This window comes from Carcharodon carcharias, chromosome 10, assembly GCF_017639515.1.
Source record: "Carcharodon carcharias isolate sCarCar2 chromosome 10, sCarCar2.pri, whole genome shotgun sequence".
Classification (NCBI taxonomy): Eukaryota; Metazoa; Chordata; class Chondrichthyes; order Lamniformes; family Lamnidae; genus Carcharodon; species Carcharodon carcharias.
Genome location: NC_054476.1, coordinates 146,179,996 through 146,206,423, shown reverse-complemented (window position 1 = coordinate 146,206,423; position 26,428 = coordinate 146,179,996). Strand labels below are relative to the sequence as shown.

The 26,428-nt window shown below is 42.8% G+C and overlaps 1 protein-coding gene across 5 annotated transcripts in view; it reads right to left on the bottom strand.

Annotated features, from left to right (window-relative positions):
* Positions 1–26,428, bottom strand: part of bcas3 (BCAS3 microtubule associated cell migration factor) — a 1,011,809-nt gene that overhangs the window by 464,802 nt on the left and 520,579 nt on the right. For all 5 annotated transcript variants that reach the window (XM_041197205.1, XM_041197207.1, XM_041197208.1 and 2 more), the window contains 2 exons: positions 16,981–17,111; positions 5,777–5,942 (listed from right to left, as the gene is read on the bottom strand). In XM_041197205.1, the coding sequence (XP_041053139.1) occupies positions 5,777–5,942; positions 16,981–17,111 (297 nt within the window). The remainder of the gene's footprint in view (positions 1–5,776; positions 5,943–16,980; positions 17,112–26,428) is intronic.

Below are 26,428 nucleotides of genomic sequence, written 5' to 3'. Positions count from 1 at the left end.
TGTCAAGCTTCTTGAGTGTTGTGGGAGCTGTACTCATCCAGGCAAGTGGGGAGTATTCCATCACACTCCTGACTTGTGCCTTGTAGATGGTGGACAGGCTTTGGGGAGTCAGAAGGTGAGTTACTCGTCGCATGATTCCTAGCCTCTGACCTGCTCTTGTAGCCACAGTATTTATATGGCTAGTTCAGTTGAGTTGTGGTCAATGGCAACCACCATGATGTTGATGGTGGGGAATTCAGTGATGGTAATGCTATTGAGTATCAAGGGGTGATGGTTGGATTCTCTCTTGTTGGAGATGGTCATTGCCTGGCACTTGTGTGGCACACATGTTACTTGCCACTTGTCAAGCCTGGATATTGTCCAGGTCTTGTTGCATTTGGACATGGACTGCTTCAGTATCTGAGGAGTCACGAATGGTGCTCAACATTGTGCAATCATCAACGAGCATCCCCACTTCTGACCTTATGATGAAAAAAAGGTCATTGTTGAAGCAGCTGAAGATGGTTGGGCCAAGGACACTACCCTGAAGAACTCCTGCAGTGATGTCCTGGAGCTGAGATGACTGACTTCCAACAACCATAACCATCTTCCTTTGTGCCAGGAATGACTCCAAACAGCAGAGTTTTCCCCCTGATTCCCGTTGACTCCAGTTTTGCGAGGGCTCCTTGATGCCACACTTGGTCAAATGTGGCCTTGATGTCAAGGGCAGTCACTCTCATCTCACCTCAGGAGTTCAGCTCTTTTATCTATGTTTGAACCAAGGCTGCAATGAGGTCAGGAGCTGAGTGGCCCTGGCAGAACCCGAACTGGGAGTCAGTGAGCGGGTTATTGCTAAGCAAGTGCTGCTTGGTAACATTGTTGATGACCCTTCCATTACTTTGCTGATGATTGAGAGTAGACTAATGGGGCGGTAATTGGCCGGGTTGGATTTGTCCTGCTTTTTGTGTACAGGACATACCTGGGCAATTTTGCACATAGCTGGGTAGATGCCAGTGTTGTAGCTGTATTGGAACAGCTTGGCTAGAGACACAGCAAGTTCTGGAGCACAAGTCTTCAGTACTATTGCCGGAAGATTGTCAGGGCCCATAGCCTTTGCAGTATCCAGTGCCTTCAGCCGTTTCTTGATATCTCGTGGAGTGAATCAAATTGGCTGAAGACTAGTATCTGTGATGCTGGGGACCTCAGGAAGAAGCCAAGATGAATCATCCACTCGGCACTTCCGGCTGAAGATTGTTGCGAATGTTTCAGCCTTATCAGATGAAGTGTTATGACAAGGTCCCAGTAGGTCTCTCTAAACCACAGTAGTGTGCATTGATGATGCCAGCCACTATGAGGGGTGGTGAGAGAAAGCCACACATTTATATATTGAACAGAATGCCAAGTCAACCAATTCTCAGTGCTCAGTGAAAGGCAGCTTTGGGAGAGGCCAAGACACCTTAGGACCCTCATGCAGTCCACAACACTTAAGTTACAGAATGCAGTCTTTCGAAGATTAATTCCATCTTCCAGGACACTGAGTGCTAGTTCTGTTCCTTATTACAGCAATTGTACTTGCACTTATATTGTGCCTTGCCTTATTAATTGTTTTTAAGAGGAGAAAGTTCAGATACAGACTAAATGCATTCCAAAGTTCAAGCTCCATGGATGTGACTGAATAGCCCATTTTGAACTGCAGGCTACTGTACATGTTTTTCAAATTGGTTGTCAATAGTCTAGTCTTTACAGACTAAGAAGATTCCAGATATGATTTGTTACATGTGCTCAGTTAGCAGATCTCAGACACGGTTACAGTAAAAATAATAATCTCAATCTCCCTGGCGGGGAGAAGAAAAATCAACCTGGGTTCCCACTTCTGGGGCTAAATTTTCCCCCTGTCGGGTGGGTGCATGCGGGCACACTTCCGATCAGTGCCCTCTGTGTGGGCGGGGGAATCCCAAAATCAAGAGTGCGCTCTTTCGCGCATGCGCATGAAAGAGTGCACTCATCTCCCTGAGGCTAAGTGCAGTCCCAGGGAGATCAGCTGCACATGTAAAAAAGACAAAAATAGAAAAATAAAATTTCCCTTACATGTCCCCTCATGTGACAATGTCCCATGAGTTGGGACATGTCCATAAGTTTTACAAAATCTTTATTAAAATTTTTTAAAGCCTGCATGAAACCTCATCCCGCCTGTGGATGAGGTTTCATGATTTTCTAGTTCCCGCCGGGGCTCCTGGCCTGCCCGCCCACCTTAAGGTAAACGGGCAGGTCCTTTAATTACTTAAATAATCCTGTCAATGGCCTCAATTAGTCATTGACAGGCCAGCGGTCATGCAGCTGATTTTGCTGCGTTCCCGCCTTCCTGAAAATTTAAATCGAGCGCGGTGACGTCAGGCATTCTCCTGGATGTCACCGCGCGTCATTTTACACGTCGGTGAGCAGGCCCTACCCCCGCTTGCTGACTCGTAAAATTCTGCCCCTGATCTCCATCCAGTGACCCCTGATAAGTTCACATGAAGGAACATAAAGTGAGGAAAGAAAGAACCTGTACTGCTATAGCACCTTTCATTTCCTCAGGATGTCCTAAAGCACTTTATAGCCAATGATGCACTTTCTGAAGTGTAGCCGTAGCAGTAATGTAGGAAATGTTTCAGCCAATCTGCACAGCAAGCTCCCATGAACAATAAAATGCAAATGACCAGTTAGATTGTTTTAGTGCTGTTGGTTAAGGGATAAATATTGGCCAGCACATCTGGGAGAAGCTGGCTATGATGTCCCCCTCCACTGCCCACCCCGTCATTGAATAAACTGTTGCTGCTCCCTCTCTGGTATCACACATGAAGAATGGCTGCTTGAGCGAGATCCAGAGGATGGCTGGGGTGCCTCAAGAAACTGTACCCCAGCAGAAGTCAACATTAACATGACAGGAGACTGGACAGCTGCTGGCAATTCATTTGCTTTTTAAAAAAATCTATATATAGTTTATAGAGACTACAAAGTAAAACAAACCTCAAACGGATACCAAGGGCCATTCCTAATGAATTCTGCTTCTCTGTGAAGCTCATTAAAGGGAAGATGTAGGTAGTGACTGTCAAGCTGACCTTGTCTTCCATTGTCTTGCCATTAAAACGCATGACATCCTAGGTGATTGTTGTTCGGTTATTGCAAAGCTCGGGTATAATGATCACAAGCAGTGAATGAATTTAATGACTGTCAATGAGATTCAAAGGGTTCAGCTCATAAAAATGGTTATTGAGATTTTCATTAACAGAAACTGGAAGCTTTGTTGCATCAATGCTTTAGCATGGCTCTGATACTCAAATCTTGGGTTAAAAGTTTCTTTACTGATTGCAGTTCATGTTTATTATAACTATTGTTGTACTTAACTAACCCTTTAGTCCTAAGCCACTTGAAGCTTTATTGCCATATATCTCCAAAGCTTCTACACTGAACTCCCCACCCAATACAGAGATTGGGCCCATCTACAGCTCGCAGTGAAGCATTACAATTAAGTGGACAAGATTAGAATTTAATAAAAAATATCCTGCTACCTGAGTGGACAAATGTAACAATAGTGTGATAATGAGCTATCCATTCTTACATTCAATTCCTACTCTCTGCTGAATTATGTCATACATCAATTACAGATGAGGAAAGCTGTCTGTCACAGCTGAGTTCATGGAGGTAGCAAAACCCTATACTCCCCCTACTTGAACATTTAATTTTTTTAAATGATTCTAGTGGGTTTTTAATTCCAACACTTCAACCTGGAGTCCATTGCTTACTACCTTTGTGAAGGTTAACATCCTGACATAAGTTCTAACCTGCCTTTGACAACTTTACACGAGTCATCTTTTGCAATATTCACAAATTATTCTCTTGTGTTCTCCTGAAGAGGTCTCCTGCTGCCCGAGATCCCACTCCTGCTCACCTCCACTTATGCTTCCTAGAATGGGCGGGAGGCTGACACAGCATAAGCAGATCAGGCCTGCAACTGGTCCCTGCCAGTGTTTATGCTCCACACGAGTCCTCTACCTTACCTCATCTAACCCTATTAGCATATAATTCTATTTCTTTCTTCCTTAGGTACTTAGATGCTTTTAAGAGGAAGCTAGATAAGTTTCTGCCTTAAACCATGTGGTAGAAAGTTCCACATTCTAACCATTTGCTGGGTAAAGAAGTTTCTTCTGCATTCCTTATTAAATGTATTAGTGACTATCTTATATTCATGTCCCCTAGTTTGGATTTCCCCACAAGTGGAAACATCTCACTATCTATCCAATCGAGCCCCTTCAAATTTTAAAGACCTCAATCAGTTCAAGCCTCAGCCTCCCCTTCTTAGAGGAAACTGTCTCAGCCTGTTCAGTTATCACCTCCCAATCCTGTTATCAAGCTTGCACATATTTTTGGCAACTTCCTCAGTGCCTATCATTTTTATAATATGGTGACTAGAACTGAGGACAATTCTCTAACCGTAATCTAACCAACATTCTATTGGCTGAATTTTCCCTGACATTGGGAATATTTTCATCATGTAAGAAGAGATGTGATTTTAAAGAAATCCAATCAGAGGCCAGAGAGCACACTTGCCTTCCAATTAAGGACGGAGGGTGGGGGTCCATATGCAGGCAAGCCAATAGGAGGTCCTCCAGCACAGAGAGAGCAGCAGCCCACCACCAAAGTTGGACACTTCCAACATATGTAGAAGAGAGAGGGTGTAAAATGGAGGAGCACACTTCATCATTTTCAAAACAAAAAGTGGTTACATTTGTGTGACCTGCGGTTGCAGCTGTGGCCAGTTCACATAGCAATGACTGTCATGGTATATTGGCTGCAGAGGATTTAAAGTGATGCTGTCATGCTGATCCTCCAGTCTGCCGTGGGGGCATGCTTCCATGCATCAGTCGGACTGCAGTCATTGCAAGGGGCCTGCCGACTGACTGGAAAATTCCAGTCAGCCTCAGAACACTGGCTTTAATAGGCCATTTAATTGCCTTAATGGCTAACTGCTGCTTGTGGGCGTCATTCCCACCCACCCTCCCCAAACCTACCTCTACCAAAATGGGCCAGGGGTGAGAACTTACTAGTAAACTGGCATGCCATTCTCAAAGGCCAATTTTCCAGTCCTCCTGCCTCCAGCCCCGCCTTTGAAAATTTTGCAATATGTTTAATATAACTTCTCTGCTTTTGAATTCTATTCCTCTAGAAATGAACCTCAGTGCTTTGTTAGTAATTTTTATGGCTTTGTTAACCTGCGTCGCAATTTTTAACGATTTTGTGAATCTGTACCCTTTGATCCCTTTGCTCCTCTTTAGACTGTTATTGTACAAGATGGCCCCCTTATTCTTCCTGCAAAAATGCAGCACCTCAAACTTATCTATAATAAAATGCATTTTATCTACATGCTCATTCTGCAAGCGTGTTATCGTCGTCTTCAGAATTTGGTGTCAATTTGATATCATCAGTAAACTTTGATACTTACTTCAGATTCTGTAGTCTAGTTGGTTTGTGTAAACAATAAATCAATCATGGCTGAACATCAATATTGGCCCTTCCACGTCTACCAACTTGCTACTTCAAAGGTGCAGCCTTCATAAGGAACTTCTTCATGAAAATATAACTTTTAAAACCATTTGACAGAAGCATCTTAAATATTGCAAGTGACACTTGTAGTCAGGTGGCTGCAAAACTGTTACAATTATTGCAAGTTACAGATTTATAAGAACAAAATACCTAAACAATTGTAGGTCAGGCCCTGCTATTGCAGACCCGTTCATGGAGTGTCTGAACATCTTACCTGGCTAGTGACCAGCTAGCTCGGGGAGACGTTAACAGCTCTAGCTGAGTATCATCGTTGATCTTTTGCACGGTGTTAATGGGCCGTGGCTCAATCGTGTGCTCCACCAGGTTACCATAGCAACTAATAATGAACAGGGAATCCACGACTGACTGTTTTGATTGATCTGAGGACAGAATAGATGCACAAGCTTTGAAATATTAAAAGCAGTAGTAAAATAATCATAACGACATATGTACATTGTGAATGTCTAGAGTCATGTGGTTAAATTTCAGCTCTGACAGATACCTGAATTTAACTCACAACAAAATACTGTAGATGCTAGAAATCTGAAATAAAAACAAAAAATGCTGGAAATTCTGATGAAGGTCATCTCAACCCGAAACATTAACTCTATTTCTTTCCACAGATGTTGCCTTACACGCTGAGTATTTCTGGCAATTTTGTTTTTTATTCCTGAATCTAACTGCCTAACAAGATATCAGACACAAGGTAGAATCCGAACTAAGTGTGGTGGCGGGTGGGAAATTGAGCTTGATTCCACACTAGGAAGCTCATTAATTACGCACAGGTGAATATCTTTCCAAATCATCTGGCCCAGCAGGGTCAAAGGTCCAGGCGCCATATTTAAATGCCACTGGAGCACACACATCTCACTCTCTCCAACCCACCTGTCTTTAGGAGACCATTAGAGATGTCGTTGAGCCAAAAGGAGGGTGCAAGGCAAAAGAAGGCAGCGGCACCCCACTTCATCCCCCCTGGCCCTCGAGGCCTTGATCAGAGGAGTCCAGGCGCATAGGCAGATTGACCATGTGATTGTATTACCCAATTGCTGTGTAGCATGGGCTACATTGTTAATCAGTAGTGTTAGAATGGGTTTTGGTTTGAGAAGCACACATGTTAGTGCTTTGTTACTTATGTGAATAAACAGCAGGTGCTTCATTTTGCAATGGTCTCTTCATCTACACTAACATGATTACCAACTCATTTATCAGTAGACAGGCGTGTAACTGTGTTCGCTGAACAAGCGACCCAATAGAAGGAACATAAAAACTGGCGATGAGACAAAACGCAACCAGTTCACGAAACCAAGGAAAGCCGCAGGAATTAAATGAAGCAAATCAGTCGTACCTTGCTGGTGATTGTAAATACAGCCTTTATCATAGTTGTCGGAGTTATTTCCCTCCAGTATGCCACAGTTTGGCCATATCAAACTATTTGATCAAACCACTGATGACTGGTCACAGTACATGGAATGCCTTGCATTCTTCTTTTTGGCCAATGACATATTGGGGGAGGAGAAGAGGCGAGTAATCCTTTATTGACTTGTGGCAGTAAAACATACGGCCTAATTCGTAGTCTAATGGCACCCAACACCCCAGATTCCAAGAGCTTTGATCAGTTGATAAATCTTGTGAAAAGCCACTTTCAGCCGAAACCCTTGGTAACAACGCAGCGTTTTAAATTTAATTCGAGGTGTCGCACCCCTGGAGAGACAGTCACTTGCTATATAGCAGCCTTAAAACAATTGACACAGCATTGAGAGTTTCGGGGTGTTGATTAACAACATGTTAAGAGACTGATTAGTACGTGAGATTAATGAAGATGCCATTCAAAAATGGTTGTTGTCAGAAACAAATTTAGGCTTCAGCAAGGCGCTGGAGTTGGCGCTCACAATGGAGAGTGCAGTTGGGGATTCAGGAGCAATCAAAGGAGCACAAAATGGCACCACCCTTCACGCCGGGAGGGAAACACCAGTTAGAAATGGCCTGAAAGCGCAGGGCTCTGCGGAAAGGCAGGAAACAGCCACCGTTAACAGACCAGCAAAAAGCAATGATTTAACAGAGAAAACTTACAATAATAATGACAGAAATGGAAACAGCCTGCAAACAAACGACAATTTAAAAGAATTGAATGTTTCTTCTGCCATTGTAACGGACATATTAGGCAACATTGTAAAGACAGATTAAGACAAAACTTTAAGCAAAAGTTAAAAATCATGAAATCAACATAATAGAAGAACCAGAAGAAACGGGGTCAGATATTTACTCTCTATACAACTTAAAAATGGGTAAAACAGAGCCAATCTGTGTGACAGTGAAAGTCAACAAGAAACCTATCCAAATGGAGGTGGACACAGGGACATCCACGACTGTCATCAGGAAACATGCATTCAAATATCTAAATGGAGGAAACCACCCATTAAATCTGGAAAATTCAGATGCTAAGTTAAAGACGTATACTGGTCAAGATATACGAGTAAGAGGTATATGCAAGCTTCCAGTACAGTATGGAAATCAGTCTGTTCATCTACCCCTCATAGTGGTAGCAGGGGAGTGTCCAAGTCTACATGGTCGGAACTGACTTAAGGAAATAAAGTTGAAGTGAACCAAGATTTTTCAACTCAGGATGAAAAATTTGCAAGAACGATTACAGGAATATGCCTCCGTTTTCAGGGATGAGCTTGGATAGATTCAGGGGTTGCAAGTTAAAATCCATGTTGATCCTGGGGCAACCCCAAGATTCATGAAGGCGAGGCCAGTACCCTTTGCATTGTGAGAAAAATTTTATGTCGAAGTAGACAGGCTGGAAAGGTTGTGAGTCTTACAACCTGTACAATTTTCTGAATGGGCAGCACCCATAGTTCCAGTACTAAAGCCTGACCAGAGTGTACGAATATGCAGAGACTACAAGATGACTGTTAACAGAGCAGTCAGTCTAGACAGGCATCCTATACTAAAAATTGATGAATTTTACTTTGAGCTGGCAGAGGGAACTGCATATACGAAGCTCAACGTAGGCCATGCTTACCAGCAAGTCAAGCTAGAAAAGGCCTCTCGGGACTTTGTGACTATCAACACACATAGGGGTTTATACCAATATGCCCGCTTACCCTTCGGAGTCTCATCGACATCTGTCATTTTCCAACGAATTATGGAAAATTTACTTCAAGGGCTGCCCCATGTTGAGGTTTAACTCGATGATGTCCTAGTAACAGGACTAACTGCTGAACAACACCTGGCTAACCTAGAAGAGGTGTTGAAGCATTTCTCACAAGCAGGAATACATTTGAAAAGAGAAAATGTATCTTCCAAGCAAAAGAAGTGGTCTACCTGGGTCATAGGGTTGACTCGTAGGGCTTTCACACAGTAGAAGAAAATGTGAGAGCTGCTTGTGAGGCACCAGCATCGAAGAACATCACAGAACTCAAGTCCTTCTTGGGAATGATTAATTATTATGGCTGTCTTCTCCCAGATTTGTAAACAGTACTGGCTCCATTATATGGTTTGCTCAAGAAACACCACAAGTTGTCTTGGCAAGCTCCACAACAAGAGGCTTTTATGATGGTAAAGCTGTTGCTACATTCATCGGCTCTGTTGGTACATTTCAACCCAAAGAAAGAATTAATTTTGACCTGCGATTTATCCCCTTACGGAGTTGGGGCAATACTCTCCCACCGGATGGCGGATGACTCTGAATGGTCCATTGGTTACGTCTCAAGAACACTCAGTGTTGCAGAACAACAATACTCACAAATTGAGAAAGAAGGCTTATCCATTATATTTGGCATTAGGAAGTTCTACCAATACATCCATGGTCGCCACTTTACCATTGTATCTGACCACAAGCCACTACTTGGCTTGTTCGGTGAAGACAGGGCAATACCCCCAACTGCCTCTGCACGCATCCAAAGTTGGGCACTGTTTCTAGCTGCTTACAAATATACTTTTATCCACCAGCCAGTTAGCCAGATTGCAAATGCTGACATACTGAGCTGATTACCTCTAAAGGACAGCAACGTGAACGTCCCAATTCCCCAAAAACTTGTCTTGTTATTAAACTTTCTGGATTTGTCACCAGGACATGCCAAACGAATAAAGGAGTGGATAGATCGCGATCCAGTTTTGGCTCATGTAAGGGAACAAGTCCTACAGGGATGATCTAATGAGCCAAAGTCTGACGAAATGAAGCCCTATATTAATAAAAGATATGAGTTCACTTGCCAAGATGGCATTTTGCTGTGGAGAGCAAGAGTTATTGTGCTTCTGAGAGGAAGAAAACCATTACTGACCTAATTGCATAGTGCTCACCCCAGCATCTCTAGAATGAAAATGTTGGTACGCAGCTGCTTATGGTGGACAGGGATGGATACAGAAATCAGAAACTTAGTCAAGAGCTGCGTGCAGTGCCAACAGGTACAGAAATTTCCCCCTTCAGCTCCATTGCATCCCTGGGAATGGCCTGGAAAGTCATGGGTCCACTTCCACTTTCACTACATGGGGCCCTTTTTGGGCACAATGTTACTCCTGATCATAGATGCTCACTCGAAGTGGATGGACGTATATGAAGTAAGATCACCCATATCTACCACCACCATAGACAGATTGCGTCAGAGTTCTATGATACACGGGTTACCGGAAATGATAGTGTCTGATAATGGAACGGCATTCACCAGCGGAGAATTCCAAAGATTTGCAAGTCTCAATGGCATAACACATGTTAAGACCTCACCATACCACCCTGCATCCAATGGGTTGGTCAAGAGGGCAGCCTCTGACCTTCAAGTTCAGAGTGAAAAAACTGGATGGAGACTCTATTGCAACTAGATTATCATGCCTCTTATTCAACTATAGGACTATGCCACACACGACCACTAGCATTCCCCCTGCAGAGTTATTAATGAAGAGACATGTCCGGACATGTTTGAGTCTCATAAGGCCGAATTTAGGGGGCAGGGAACAGAGAAGTCAGGAGGCCCAGAAAAATGGACACAATTACCACAATCGTGAAAGTAACTTCACTGCTGGAGACACAGTTTTTGCAAAGAACTTTGGAGATGGGCCCAAATGGCTGTCAGGTGAAGTTAGTGCAGTGGTAGGACCTCTTTCTTATCACACATCGGTCAAAGGTCAGATAATTAGGAGACACATAGATCACCTCAGGAAAAGGGAAACATATCCACAAGAAAGGATCCACCAAGCATTCCCGTTTGAGTATACACCACATGTGAAAGGAACTCCCCTTGATTTGGAAGTACCTGTAGGATCCGTTAAGACGGAGAGAGTTGAAGAAACAAATTTACAGGTTCCTACTGGAAAGCCTAGTGGACAGATGGCTTCTGAGTGGGAGGCCTCGGATAAACCATCCGAAGTTGTAGACATAGAAGTTCGACACATTTGAAGAAAACTCCAGGGAGACTGAATTTGTAAATAGCTTATTTATGTAAATAGGTATATATATTGTAAAGATTGTAACTTATACCTTCAAGTAAAGGGGGAGGTATGTGGTAATCTGAGGTGCAATACACCTTTAAGAGAATGTAAGCAGATTGACCCCATGATTGTATTACCCAATTGCTGTGTAGCATGGGCCACATTGTTGATCAGTAGTGTTAAAATGGGTTTTGGTTTGAGAAGCACACATATGTTAGTGCTCCGTTACTTATGTGAATAAACAGCATGTGCTTTTCATCTACATCATCTTGACTACCAGCTCACCTATCAGTAGCTAGACGTGCAACTGTGTTTGCTGACCCAATAGAAGGAACATAACAACTACTCATTGTCCATGTCCCAGAAATCCACCAGGAACATCACGATGCGAAGGTAGAGCTCTCTCCTGTAATTCTCAAACCTCCTCCAATAATGCTGTAGCTCACAGTTGTTGTGGTGGACATTCCTACCCTCCTCCCTGAACACATCACTACTGCAGCACCCATACCCCATGTGGGCCTCTACCCTCCCCATCTGGAGGCTGTGGCCACCTACCGAGGTGAATGCCCCAAGAAAGCTTTACATACTCATCCGCCCCCTTTATTATATGTTCACCTAATACAGACTGCAGATGTCGCCTATTACCATCAACATCCCATCTGCAGCCCAGTACAGGGACAAACAAGCTCATGGACGGCGATTGTGAGACAGCCCTGCAAACCAAGCTGTGCATTATTCCTACTGCGTATACAGTCCTTGCCCCTCCCTGGAGTGGGAGTACACTGTACTCCCAATGATTACTCCTGCAGCATGCCTGCTGCACCCCATGACTGTCTCTGCTCTCTGACTGCTTTCCACAGAGCCCCAGGACTGTCTTTACTCTCTGACTGCTTTCCACAGAGCTCCAGGAGTGTCTCTACTCTCTGACACCTGACTGCAAGCCCCAGTCCAAGGACTTTGACTTTCACAGAGTTCCCCCATTGCCCTCACGACTGAAGACTACACTGTCTCCCATCGCAACCGCCCCCCCCACCCCCAACGCCCTTTACTGCATGCAACCCATCCCTCTTATGGAACACTAATAACCCTCTACTTTCCTATTTGAGAGTCGTGCAACCCTCCCATTGATACATGTAGTATCCCTTTCACCTCTTTGTCAGTGTTTCAATTACCCTTGTTGGGCTCCAGTTTCCCAACCCTTGGTCCACCCTTTGCCTCCCATCATTCCCCCTCCTCCACCTCCTTGCAAAGCCTTAATACCCTTTTGCCATCCATCATGCCCCCTTCCCCCCTCAACTCCTTGCAAAACCATCCTTCCCCCATTGCCCCCATGTGTTCCCCATCCCCCAACCCCTTGCAAAGCCTTCCTTCCCTATTGCTTCCTTGGTGCTCCCCCTTCCCCAAACTCCCAAATCCTTGCAAAGCCTTCCTTCCCCATTACCCTCGGGTGTGTTCCCCCTTCCCCAACCACCTCTCAACCCCACCTCAGTCAAAATGCTGGTTTCTGAATGCTCAGCCCTGTGTGAGTACCACTGCACATTTGTGTCCTTGTAAATATGGAGGCAATCACCGGGAGCAGGCCAACCCAACAGCCCCAGCAGTGTGACATTCCCCTGGCACCGCAATGAGACCGACGCAGCGCTCATGGAAGGTAGGCTATTTATGTTTCACTTGCCTTGAAGTTCCGAGCCAAGTGAGGTCCGGTCTTTGCTCGCCACCTTTTTTCAAACAAGACTCAGGCCATTGTGATTTCCCACTGGCATGACGCAAGATTGGAAGACGGCATGTGATTCTGGCGAGAAGCTAATTTAATAAGCATTAACGAGATGGTAATGAACGCAAATGGCGTTCACGCCACTGCTCAGCAGGATATCCAACTAGCCATCAGGGGAATCACAAACTATTTTGACGCTGGCGGTTTTCCAATTTTTGGCCTTCCACTAAATTCTCTGCTCTCGCCCACCATGAAGCCCATTGTCAGCGGGATGGGAAAATTCTGCCCAGAAAAATGATTCTGAAAGGTAGACTTGGCACTACCAGGAATTTTAGATTTCACGTATTGTAAGGTCATTCGTACTTTAATTTTTCACTCTGAGTAATCTGTCATATGGGAAGATATACCTTTATGTTCAGGTCTCGAATCACCTGATGACTACTTCTTGATTTACCTTACCTTCTATCCTACTCCTCTGTTCCCTTTGATGGTATCTTGTACTATGGACCTTCATACATATCCAAGTTTCACAGAATCACAGGGGTTACAGCTCAGGAGATGGTCATTGCTCCTGTTTAAAGGTATGTATCAGATCAAAGCTCTGGAGTACTACAGAACGTTGGTGGACAATTAAACCAACCAGAGGAGAAGGCTCCACAAACAACCTCCTCCTTATGATAGAGGAACCCCACACATCAGTGCAAAAGACAAGGCTGAAGCATTTGTAACCATCTTTAAACAGAAGTGCCAAGTGGATGATCCATCTCAGCCTCCTCCTGAGGTCGCTAACATCACAGATGCCTATCTTCAGCCCATTTGATTCACTTCAAATTATATCAAGAAACGGCTTAAGGCTCTGTATACAACATCCTGGCAATGCTACTGAAGACTTGTACTCAGAAATAGCCACACCCCCACCCAAGCCAAGCTGTTACAGTACAGCTACAATACTGGCATCTACCTGAAAATTTGCAAAATTGCTTAGGTATGTCCTGTCCACAAAAAGCAAGACAAATCCAATCTGGCCAATTACTGCCCCATCACTGTACTCATGATCATCAGCAAAGTCATGGAAGGTGTGGTCAACAGTGCTATCAAGTGGCACTTACACAGCAATAACCTATTCGCTGACGATCAGTTTGGGTTCTGCCAGGGTCACTTGGCTGTTGATCTCATTACAGTCTTGGTCCAAACATGGGCAAAAGAGATGAACTGAAGAGATGAATTGAAAGTGACTGCCCTTGACATCAAGGTAGCATTTCACGGAGTGTGGCCTCAAGGAGCCCTAGCAAAATTGAAGTCAGTGGGAACAAGTGAAAAACTCGCTGTGGGTGGAGTCATACCTAGCACAAAGGAAAATGGCTGTGGTTGTTGGAGGTCAGTCATCTCAGCCCTAGGATATCACTGGAGGAGTTCCTCAGAGTAGTGTCTTCAGACTACAACATCAGTGACCTTCCCTCCATCTTAAGGTCAGGAGTGGGGGTGTTCATTAATGATTGCACAATGTTCAGTACTATTCGCGACTCCTTAGATACTGAAAAAGTTTGTGTTCATATGCAACAAGACTTAGATAACATTCAGACATGGGCAGTGACAAGTAGTATTCAGAGTACACAATGCCAGGCAATGACAATCTCCAACAAGAGAGAATCTAACCGTCTCCCTCTGACTTTCATAGCATTACCATTGCTGAACTTCCCCTGCTTCCCCCACCCCACCAATCAACATCTTGTGGGTGACCATTGATCAGAAACTGAAGTGGAGCAACCATATAAATACTGTGGCTACAAAAGCAGGCTGTGAACTCTACTATGACTGACTCCCCAAAACCTGTCCACCATCTACAAGACTGAATCCAGGAGTGTGATGGAATGCTGTCCACTTGTCTGGATGAGTGCAGCTTCAACACCACTCAAGAAGCTTGAAACCAGCCAGGACAAAGCAGCCCACTTGATCAGCACCCCATCCATAACCTTAAAGATTCACTCCCTCCACCACCAACGCATAGTGGCAGCAGTATGTACCAGCTATAAGATGCATCCCACCAATCTGCCAAGCCTCTTCAACAGTACCTTCCAAACCTGCAACTTCTAGAAGGACAAGGGCAGCAGATCATAAGACTATAAGATGTAGGAGCAGAAGTAGGCCATTCGGCCCATCAAGTCTGCTCCGCCATTCAGTTACACCATGACTGATCTGATAATCCTCAGCTTCACTTTCCTGGCGTTTCCCCATAATCCTTGATTCCCTTACTGATTAAAATTCTGTCTATCTCTGCCTTGAACATACATAACCACCTAGCCTTTACAGCCCTCTGCGGTAAATAATTCCACAGGTTGACTACCCTCTGAGAGAAGAAATTCATCCTCATCTCTGTTTTAAATGGGCGACCCCTTACTCTGAGATTATGCCCTCTGGTTCTAGACTCTCCCATAAGGGAAAACAACCTCTCGGTATCTACCCTGTCAAGCCCCCTAAGAATCTTATATGTTTCAATAAAGTCGCTTCTCATTCTTCTGAGCTCCAATGAGTACAGGCCCAACCTACTCAACCTCTCCTCATAAGAAAATCCCTCCAAACCCGGGATCAACCTAGTGAACCTTCTCTGGACTGCCTCCAATGTCAGTATATCTTTCCTTAGATATTGGGACCAAAATTGTTCAAAGTTTTCTGGGTGTGGTCTAACTAGTGGCTTGTATAGTTTTAGCAAGGCTTCCCTATTTTTTCTACAACATCTGCAAGTTCCCTTCCAAGTCGCACGCTATCCTGACTTGGAACTATAATGCTGTTCCTTTACTGTCACTGGGTTAAAAACCTGGAACTCCCTCCCTAACAGCACTGTGGATATACACTACATGGACTTTAGAGGTTCAAGAAGGCAGCTTCTCAGGGGCAATTTGGAATGGGCAACAAATGCTGACCTTGCCAGTGAGACACATCCCATGAAAGAATAAAAAGAATGTTACTGGATTAGTAATCCAGAGGTCTGGACTAATGATCCAGAAATGGCAGCTGTGGAATTTAAATTCAGTAAATTGAAATACAAAAGCTAGCATCAGTAATGATGACCATGAAACCATTGGACTGTTGTAAAAGCCAATCATGTATGTCCTTTAGGGAAGAAAACCTGCTGTCCTTATCCAGTCTGGCCTATATGTGACTCCAAACCCATAGCAATGTGGTTGATTTTTGATTGCCTTCTGAAAGGGCCGAGTAGGGTGGGCAATAAATGCTGGCCTTGCCAACAATATCCACATCCTGCAAATGAGTAAAATAAAAATCTATTCTAATCTAATTTTCCTGACCTGTCTCAACATAAGAAAGCCAATTCTACAGAGAAACCTACAGTTCCAGTTTTAGAGTTGTGGGCAAAAGCAGAAGGAAATTCCTGAGTGAGTTCAGCTTCCCAGAAGATGCCTTTAGTCAGCTGATATGAAGAGTCATGGATGGCAGTGGTTATGAGTGAGAAAGCCTTGCCCCAAATGTTTCTTCTACCTGGTTACAGGAAGTATAGGGCCAAAGCAAAAACGCAGATATAAAATTAAAAACAAATACGTATACTTGCATTTCATAACCTTAGAACATGTCAAAGCATTTCAGAGCCAACAAATTACTTTTGAAATGCACTCACTGTTTCTTTTGACATTTTGCATGCAGTGAGGTCCCAGCGGTGAGATGAATGACCAATTCATCTGTTTTGTGGGTGTCTGTTGAGGCTAGGACACTGAGTAGATTCAATGTTCTTTGAAAGAATGCCACGCGATCTTTTACTCTCACTTAAAAAGCCTTGGTTCAACATTTTAGCACCTCCAACAATGCAGCACTCCCCAAGAATTGCACTGAAGCGTCAGCCTAGAGGATATGACTACTCCTGTAGCGGGGCTTGAAGCAAACTGCAGCAAGTTAGAGCTTATTTTCCACCTCACCTGCCTAGGGGCACTAAAAATCAAATGTAGCAATGACCCATGCTCACAGGAAGGCCTGTGGTTCAGATCCCAGTCTGTGTTTCAATTGGTCTTACTAATGCTGGGTAGTTGGAGGGAGGACAGGGTGGATTGTGGTGGAAGAGGGCAAAAATCAGCGTGGCAACCCAGTCTTGGCAGAAAACTAGTGACCCAGTCAGCGCCTTCAAGACAGAAGAGAAACATTTGGGGAGAAATTACTTCTTGAGTTGTATTCATTTACAAACCGATAGGCAGTTTCCTTAATCTCTTTCTCGGTCTGATTTGCACGATGAGACACTAGAGGAGTGTTTAGAAGTTGTACAGTGCACTCACCTTTCTCCCGCTTTAGGCCAGGATTGGCTATTAACCAGGATCGTGATGAAGAAAAAGTGGCAGCAACACAAAACTCTCCACCAGCAGCCTTGCTCGGGGAAATCTGCGGGGCTGACCTGGACTTGCTTTTACTGAAAAACAACAAAAGTAAAAGTAAATAAAAATAAAAATGCTGGCAGTCAGCGTCATTTCTCCCACCTGCCTGCTCACGAACAATCCTCCAGTCACATGCCCTGATGCACAGCCACATTTCAATTAGATGAACAACTAGAAGTTCAAATGCTAAACTGTTGGTGCTGAGCACGAAAAACAAATTGAGATGGTCATCTCATCAACAGTGCAAACAATTTGTGAAGAGATAATAAAGTTTCTGATGAACATTTAACAAGGCCTGATTGCTACACAAAAAGGACAACTGGGCAGTGATCCATTCATTAATTGGCAACTCACAGAATTCCTGCCTCTGGATTACATTATCAAGGTTAGAATTGCTTTAAGGGAGTTCCCACCAAGGTCATGAAAGAATTGCTATAATGATAATTCAGCTGTATTTTAGAAACTGTGCATGAATAATCCTGAAGAAGCACATTTTGAATCTATTATAGTTAATTCCATAACATCCAAGCCAATATTCCAATTGAACCGGTCCTATACCCATATGCTAATGTAAGCAAATTCAAGCTTAAAACTGAGCTCAAGTCTCTTATACTTCACGAAGAAACACATAGATCTTAACGGGAGACACAATTTTAAATGCAGGGAGACAACAAAAAATAAATGTGAAGTACAAAGAAGATTGTCACTGTTTGCCAAATCATAAGCCAGAGTGGTGGTGGGTGGTGGTGGGGGGGCCGGGGGGGGGGGGCAGTGGAAGCTCAGAAAAGTATGGGATTTTAGAATGATCACAGAATGATAGAGCACAGGAAGAGACCATTCGGCCCATTGTAATGTGTTGGCTCTTTGTAAGGTTTATTATATTAGTTCCTCTGCCCCATGTGTTCCCAATAGCCTTGTAAACATTTCCTTTTCAAGTATATATTAAATTCCCTGTGAAAGTTAAGACTGGATCTGCTTCCACCAGCTTCTAATGCAGTACATGATTAATATCTGAAAATTAACAAGAGTATTTAATGTATGTGTACTCTTTCAGTAAGGAAATAAATAATATCCAATTTCTCAGATTGTCTCTATTAAGCAGGGCCTTAACAGTAGTAATATAAAGACATTTGGTGCCTACATAAAAAGTGAGTTATCTGGCTTGATCTTGGACTGGTGATAGACCTAAGCTTCCAGTAGTGTCACTATGAAAGTTATTAGAATTCTTTGAGGAGGTAACTAGCAGGATAGATAAAGGGGAACCAGTAGATGTAATATATGTAATTTCCAAAAGGCGTTCAATAAGGTACCACACAAAAGGCTACTTAATAACATAAGAGCCCATGGTGTTGGGGGAAGTATATTAACATGGATAGAGGGCTGGCCATCTAAAAGAAGACATACAGTTGGGATAAGGGGGGCATTTTCAGGATGGCAACCTGTAACTAGTGGAGTGCCACAGGGATCAGTGCTGGGCCTCAATTATTTACAATATATATATATATTAATGATTTAGGTGAAGCAAGTTAATGTATTATCACCAAATTTGCAGATGATACAAAAATACATGGGAAGGTGATCGGTGAGGATGACACAAGGATTCTACAGAGGGATATAGACAGGTTAAGCGATGGGCAAAAAAGTGGCAGATGGAATATAATTTGGGAAAATGTGAAGTTATGCACTTTGGCAGGAAGAAAAGAGGAGCTGAATATTATTTAAATGGAGAAAGACTGTAGAGAGCTGCAGCACAGAGGGATTTGGGAGTCCTTGTGCATGAATCCCAAAATGCTAACATACAAGTTCAACAGGTAATAAGGAAGGCAAATGGAATGTTGGCCTTTATTTCAAAGGGAATGGAGTATAAAAATAAGGAAGTCTTGCTAAAATTATACAAAGCACTAGTTAGACCACACCTAGAAAACTGTGAACAGTTTGGTCCCCTTATCTAAGGAAAGATATACTGGCATTGGAGGCAGTCCAGAGAAGGTTCACTAGGTTGATTCCGGGTATGGAGGGATTTTCTTATGAGGAGAGGTTGAGTAAATTGGGCCTGTACTCATTGGAGTTCAGAAGAATGGGAGGCGACCTAATTGAAACATATAGGCCAGGATTTCCCGGTTGGTGAGCGGGGGGCAGGGTTCGCTCGCCGATGCATAAAATGATGCAGGATCTCATCGGGCGGAACTCCAGACGTCACCTCACCTCATTTCAATTTTCAGATCGGCGCGGGCTCAGCAGAATTAGCTGTGTGCCTGCCAACCTGTCAATGGCCTATTGAGGCCATTGACAAAGTGGTTAAAGTAATTAATGGACCTGCCCATCCAATCGTAAGGTTGGAAGGCAGGTCAGGAGCCCTGGGGGGCTTAAGAAAAAGCATGAAACCTCATCCACGGGCGGGATGAGGTTTCTGGCAGGTTTTAAAATTTTTAATAAAAGTGTCAATGAAAGTGATGGACATATCCTAACTCATGTGACAGTGTCACATGAGGGGACATGTCAGGGGAATTTATATGTTCTGTTTTTAAAATTTTTTCACACATGAGCCAATCTCCCTGAGGCAGTACTTAGCCTCAGGGAGATGAATGCGCTGTTTGGCACACATGCGTGAAAGAGCGCACTCCCAGCTCAAGGCACTCCCAGCATAGTGCTTCCTGGCGGATGTCAAGCTGGGTGGGCCTCAATTGGCCTGCCCACGTAAAATGGTGGCGCACCCCTGATTGGGAGTGCCGATCGGAGGCGCACCTCCACACGACCGCTCCTAAACTTTCCCCCTGATGGGGGGAAAATTCTGCCCATAAGGTTCTTAGGGGGCTTGACAGGGTAGATGCTGGGAGGTTGTTTTTCCTTGTGGGAGAGTCTAGGATCAGAGAGCATAATCTCAGAGTAAGGGGTTGCTCATTCAAAACAGAGATGAGGAGGAATTTCTCCTTTCAGAGGGTAAATCTGTAGATTCCTTTACCGCAGAGGGCTGTAGATCTTGGTCGTTAAGTATATTCAAGGTGGATATAGGCAGATTTTTAATCAGTAAGGGAATCAAAGGTTATGGGGAAAAGGCAGGAAAGTGGAGTTGAGGGTTATCAGATCAGCCGTGATCTCACTGAATGGCAGAGCAGACTCAATGTGCCGAATAGCCCACTTCTGCTCCTACGTCTTACTGTCTTATGGTCAGATGGAACAAGCCCTGTCTCCATGATACCAACACTCATATCAACAAGAGGTAGCAAAGCAACCTTCTCTAGCTGTGTGCTTTCTCCCATTCCTCCAGTTTCCAGTGTACATCAGTTCCCACTCCCCAATATTGATGTTGGAGCCTTCAGTCATCATATTGTGGAATTCTCTTCCTAATTCCATCTGCCTTTGCTGATATCAATATCCCCATCATCAATAGTGTCTTCAAAATCTATATTTATGGTCACAATTACATTCCTTTTACAGCACAGAAATATGTCATTCAGCCCAACAAGTCAATGTTGATCTTTACACTCCACACTGGCCTCCTCCCACCTTAATTCATCTAACCCGATTATATTGTTCCATTCTTTTCTCCCTCACTTGGTTATCTAGTTTCCCCTCAAATGCATCTAAGCTATTTCCTTCAACCACAGTTTGTGGTACCAAGTTCCATGGTCCAACCACTCTCTGGGTAAAGAAGTTTATTCTGAATTCCCTTTTGGAATTATTAGTGACTATCTTATAATTATGACCCCTAGTTTTGGATTTCCTACAAATGGAAACATATTCTCTATGTCTATCTTTTCAAACCCTTTCTTAAGTATATAGATCTCAATCAGGTAACCTCTCAGTCATCTCTTTTCTATAGAAAAGAGCCGCAGCTCATCAATCTTTTTCCTGATAGTTATTACCTCGCAGTTCTAATGTCATTCTGATAAATCTTTTTTGTACCTTCTACAGTGCCTCTACATCCCTTTGTAAAATGGAGACCAGAACTGTGCATATCTACCAAAATGAACACACAGCTTTACAAAGCATGAATATGTTTGTAGATTTGTCTACCTTTCAACAAGGTTTATCCCATAAAGTTTGATGATTCTGTGTTGTAGAAATGCAATCATTGTTAATTCTCCCCCCAATACATAAACCATTATTTGCTTTTTTAAAAAAGGAACTCAAGAATCTGTCAGTAGATTCTATGTTAAACTTTCACACTTGCATCCACTAACAGATTTCCACACCTCATAAATCACAGTATGTTCACAGTAACCTGCACATGGCAGGTTTAACCAGTGACAATAAAAACACTCATTTTGAGCTGAGTGCTTTCAGTGGACTAATTCCAACTCCAGTAGATTGTGGAGTGTTTGTTTTAAAAAACTGTAGCAATAAATAAGACTGAGTGTATCATCACAAACAAGCCACACTCTTGAATGAATTGTGAACAAAATTGTGGATTTATTGCTAGGTCATTGGGTATAAGGTTAACGACATTTCAATTCAGGTTATTACTATCCACAATCTTCAATCCAGGTCAGTTAACGTAATGAACCTGACACAAGCGAAAGTGAGGCTTGCACTTTTAGGAGCTGATTTAAGTGACAGATGCCCAATTTCTAACAAGTTGGCTGTGCATTTAAAATCTGTTTCATTCAAGAGCTTAGGTAGTTGAATTCACGGGGTTGCAGCCACATATCACAAGCTCAAACCACAGGGTTGCCTGTTGCTCATACCCACTTGCCTCAGTTAGTACTTCAGTTCGGTCATTAGATAGAACTCAAGAAGTATTTTCCCTCAGGATGAAACAAATCTCAGAGGCATGGCACTGGTAGCCTCTGCATAAATATCAGGTGGCCAGGTCATCACGCTTGTCCTTGCTAGAGAAGGGATTTTAGAAGGGAGGAGCCTATAAAGAAGATAAATGAACTGTGGGAGAAAGATAGTTGTGTGTGGCAAAGTCAGACACCATTAAACTGCCACCACAATCTTGGAGCTGTAATTCAGGCTCAGTGTTAGGAATTTCGAAGTGCAGTTGATGAGAGTTCCCAAACGCATGATGGGAGATTTCAAGAGTGCCATTGCACACACTCTGTTCACATTGTTGCTTTCCTAATACCGATTTACACATAAAAATATCCTTTTTCCAAGCAGGGTAAGAGGATTAGGTATTGCAACGACAGCCTTTCATCTTTGGGTCCTGGGCTCAAATCCAGCCTTGACTAATGAGATGAAAGCTCTTCTGCCTGCTGGCTATAAGACCCATGAGGTTGGGCTGTCGCAACCCAGTGTGAGTTGGCTCTCAGTACAAAACTACCTTTAATTTGGTGGTAATTAATACTATAATTGATCCAGGAGACCAAAGGGAGTGCTAAATGGAAGAACGTTACATTGACACAGTAGTGAATATTCCTCAGTGGCTGCAGAATGTTGTTATACCAGGGCCTTGGAATTTTAATCTACATCTAATCACGCTGCATGAATCTGACCTGGGAGTGCTTGGTGCTGCATTGGGAGATCGAGGTACAAAGCATTCCATTCTGCAGTGACAGCGTTCCTTATCTTTATGAGCATTAAATTAATAAGGAGAAGAAAGAGGTGGAAGCACACCAGGTTGTTGTGAAACATGTCAGACATCCAACATGTTGCTGACATGTGGTGACTCCTTATGTGTCACACTTCACATGGATGCAGGGTTTCTAAATCTGATTGGGTTTGTTCCCCACACTGAAATATAGAATCAGGAGTAGGTCATTCAGCTACTTGAGCCTGTTCTGCTATTCAGTGAGATCATGGTTGATCAGTATCCTAACTGATCCTAAAGCACCTACTGCTTTTTGTTGGAGAGCTCCATACTTCTACCACCTCTTGACCTTCCCCTCGAACCACCCCACATTACACTCCCGCCATTGGCCCATCCTCTGCTCGCAGTGCCTTCCTGTGACCAATTAGCAATCAAACAGACTCTTTGATTCTCAATTGGATTAATCTTGACTGTTAGTCAAACAACCTTTTTATCCTAATCGCCAATGTTTTTTACAATTAATAGATTAAAGTGCCAAAGAAAATGAAAAAAAAAACATTTTTTTAACGTCCCAATGATTTTTCTCCTGGGTTGTTTGCAGCAGTGTCCTGAAGATTGATCTTTAAATCCTGGATTCCTACAAGAAAGATCAGGCTACATCCAATGTGCAGTAGGTTCAGCAATCCAGTATTGACTGGCCCACTAACAGTTGTCCTGATTTGAGATTCTTGAAAAAGCCACCACACAATTTCTATCAGAGATTTTCACAGAGTTTCAACAGTTCAACTCTAATTATTGGTATCTAAGTGGTCAGAGGAATGGTTGGAATGGCTTATTATTATTCGCAAACACTCAAACTGTCCAGCTACAAGAGGAAATGCTGTTATTAGTATAAAAAGGTTAAGAGGCAGTTTCCTGCAAAGGTCACAGCAGAAATGATGGCTGCTAATGACTGGAATCATGAATTACGACCAAAAAGTGATGGCAGATGTGCTTCAGAGTCTCACCCATGAGCTGGAAAGGGAAAGGAATCAATGGTTAATGTAGATGTGAGAGTGAAAAGTGAATGAGAAGTAATAAACTGTCAATGCTTTCAAACATCGAAAGTGAGGGGAAAATTACAAATGAGAAGGACAGTAATTTAACTCTCTAACCCTCACAATAGATAAAATGCTCTCTTCCCCAGTCAAAACAATCATCGTTCATAAAGTTCACTGAGAAAGGGTCTCATACAGCAATATTTTCCTCACGAAAACTTTTCAATGTAATGTAGTGTATCTGTATTTACCACATGCCAAATAGGCTGTTCAAGAGGTTGACACGTTTTTGGCAGGTGAGATACTTTTGGCATTTACCTGACTCCTGTGCTTCTCTGGCTTCCACTAATAATTTTGAAATCTTAATCTTATTTCACTATATCCATTCACTTCATAACTTTTAAATACCTCAACCATATCTCCCACAAGCACACATTTTCCCCTCATTTTCTAAAGCCTATGCTTGTGACCAAAAGATCTGAAGTTATCTTTGTTACCCTCCTCTGAAAACTGCCTGAAAGCTCAATACCTATCACCTCATGTGAGGAAATAGCAAGAATTATAATTAATACAGGTAATGTATTTAATTATCTAAAAATATTTTACAACAATTGAGGAATCAAAATAGGTAAATGTAATACTTATTGCAATTTAACAAACTCACTTTGGCAAGCATATCCCAGTGTGATGGGTGACTTTTCAGGATTTGCATGTTTCCTTTAGTGACTGGGAATAAAGACTCAAAATGTTTTTCCAATAGCACTTGAGAAAGAATAAACTGAGTAGTTTGTGGCTTGCCTGTCTTTAACTTGCCACATCCAGGTAACTCCTCCCAGGCTGTTAAACTTGCTTCTGTACTTCTTTTTCTTCCTTCCCATTGAAGCTCGGGACAATGGGAAGGCAAGTCCCATTTGTTTTCCTTTCTCATCCCCAAATCCAAACACAGGTCCATTCCTGGCTGATTGCTTAATTATTACGTAAATACTGACTGACTTCAAGCAAGGTCATGTATTTCTATACAAGCTCCAAAAACAATTCAAGTCAAAAATTTTCCAGCTATTTCAGAACAAATTTACTAATTGGCTATAAAATATGTTAACGTTTTAATGAAAATTACTTGGATATCAATATAGCATGGGGCCACCCAGTAGTTCTAGAGGGACAACACTAAATTCATTCACAAAACACCTTTCTTGATTTCAGAATGTCCCAAAATGCTTTATAGCCAATGAAATACATTGAAATGTAGTCACTGTTGTAAAGTAGGAAACGCTGCAGCAAATTTGCACACAGAAAGCTCCCAGAAACAGCAAATCTGTTTTGATTATGTTGGTTGAGGGATAGAGATTGACTAGGATACCAGCGAAGGACACTCAACTGTTATTTTTCAAAATAGTGCTGTGGACATTTCATCCGAAAGATGGCACCTCCGACAATGCAGCACTCCTTCAGCACTACACAGGAGTGTCGACCTAGATGATAAAACGTCATTCTGCCCATTTGTGCTTAGCCCATTTGTGCTTAGCCCATTTTGTGAGAATTTAGGAGAGAGAAGGATCTTTGTCAATTGGCAGACATTTGAGATGTGACTTTGTACATGATGCTGCAAATTTCAGTTCAATCCATGGGAGCTTGGGTTTGCAGTCAGAACTAAGGCCCATGAAGGACTCCTCAGAACTTAATCAGTCCAAGAGCCTCTTGAGCCAGACAAGTCAATTATTAGACAAAATCAGCTGTTCTTGTCAAGGGCGATTTTTAAAATAATGAAAGAAAGAATTGTAGAAAATACAAATTATTCACCACAAAATGGTTCCCATGTGGTTGAGATCTAGCCGCACTGCATGTGGACATCACGTAAAAGCAGCTCAGTATCAGAGTTACATTTATGAAAGCTATTTTAAACATCTTTTGAAATTCTGGAAAATTATACAGTATTATCAAAAAATAAGAGCCCATTAATCTTGGATGTATGTGGCACAGCCTGCACACGAACATCAAACGCACTTAATGTCTACCTCAGACATGATCTAATAGCAGACGTTAGTGGTGAGCAGCTTGACTTTTTACAATACAACGACATGTCACGACAAACTAAATGACTAACAGATGCATGGAGGGACGACCAGTCTGACACCATGCTGCAGTAATTGACCGGACACACAGAGTGTGGGCAATATGATATCTCAACCTATTGATACTGTGACCATGCAGAAGTGGATAATGACATTCTATAATAGACTTTATATAATTGGTGGAAAGGGTCCTTCTATCCCTGTGTTCATTCCCAGCACTGAGAATATGTAAACAGCTGACCATGCCTGCCACCGCTATCAAATACCCAATGGCAGCAAGAATTAATTATTAAAGCTTGTAAACTTATTTTAATATTCAGTTTGCCAACAAGACTCCTCATCTTGATACACTGTCCTTAAGTTTTAACTTGTCGAGTGGTTTCCTTTCATTTAGATTGCAGAAAATGTCAGCTTGGCTTTGTCGGTAGCACTCCCACCTGAGAGCCGTGGGAGGAGAGACATTGAAATCTCACTCCAAGTACTTGAGCACAAAATCTAGGTTGACATTACATGTAGTACTTATAGAGTGCTGCATTATTGAAGGTGCTGTCTTCAAAAAAAACAAATCAAACTGAGGTGCTGTTCGCCTATTCACATAGATGTAAAACATCATATGGCACGATTAAAGCACTTCCAAAAATGGATTAACTTGCCATTTGCCTCGTTGCTTTTTGTGGGATCTTGTGGCATATATTCCTACATAACAACAGTTTAACTTTTAAATAAGTTGTTGGCTATGAAGCACTTTATGATGTTCCGAGAACATG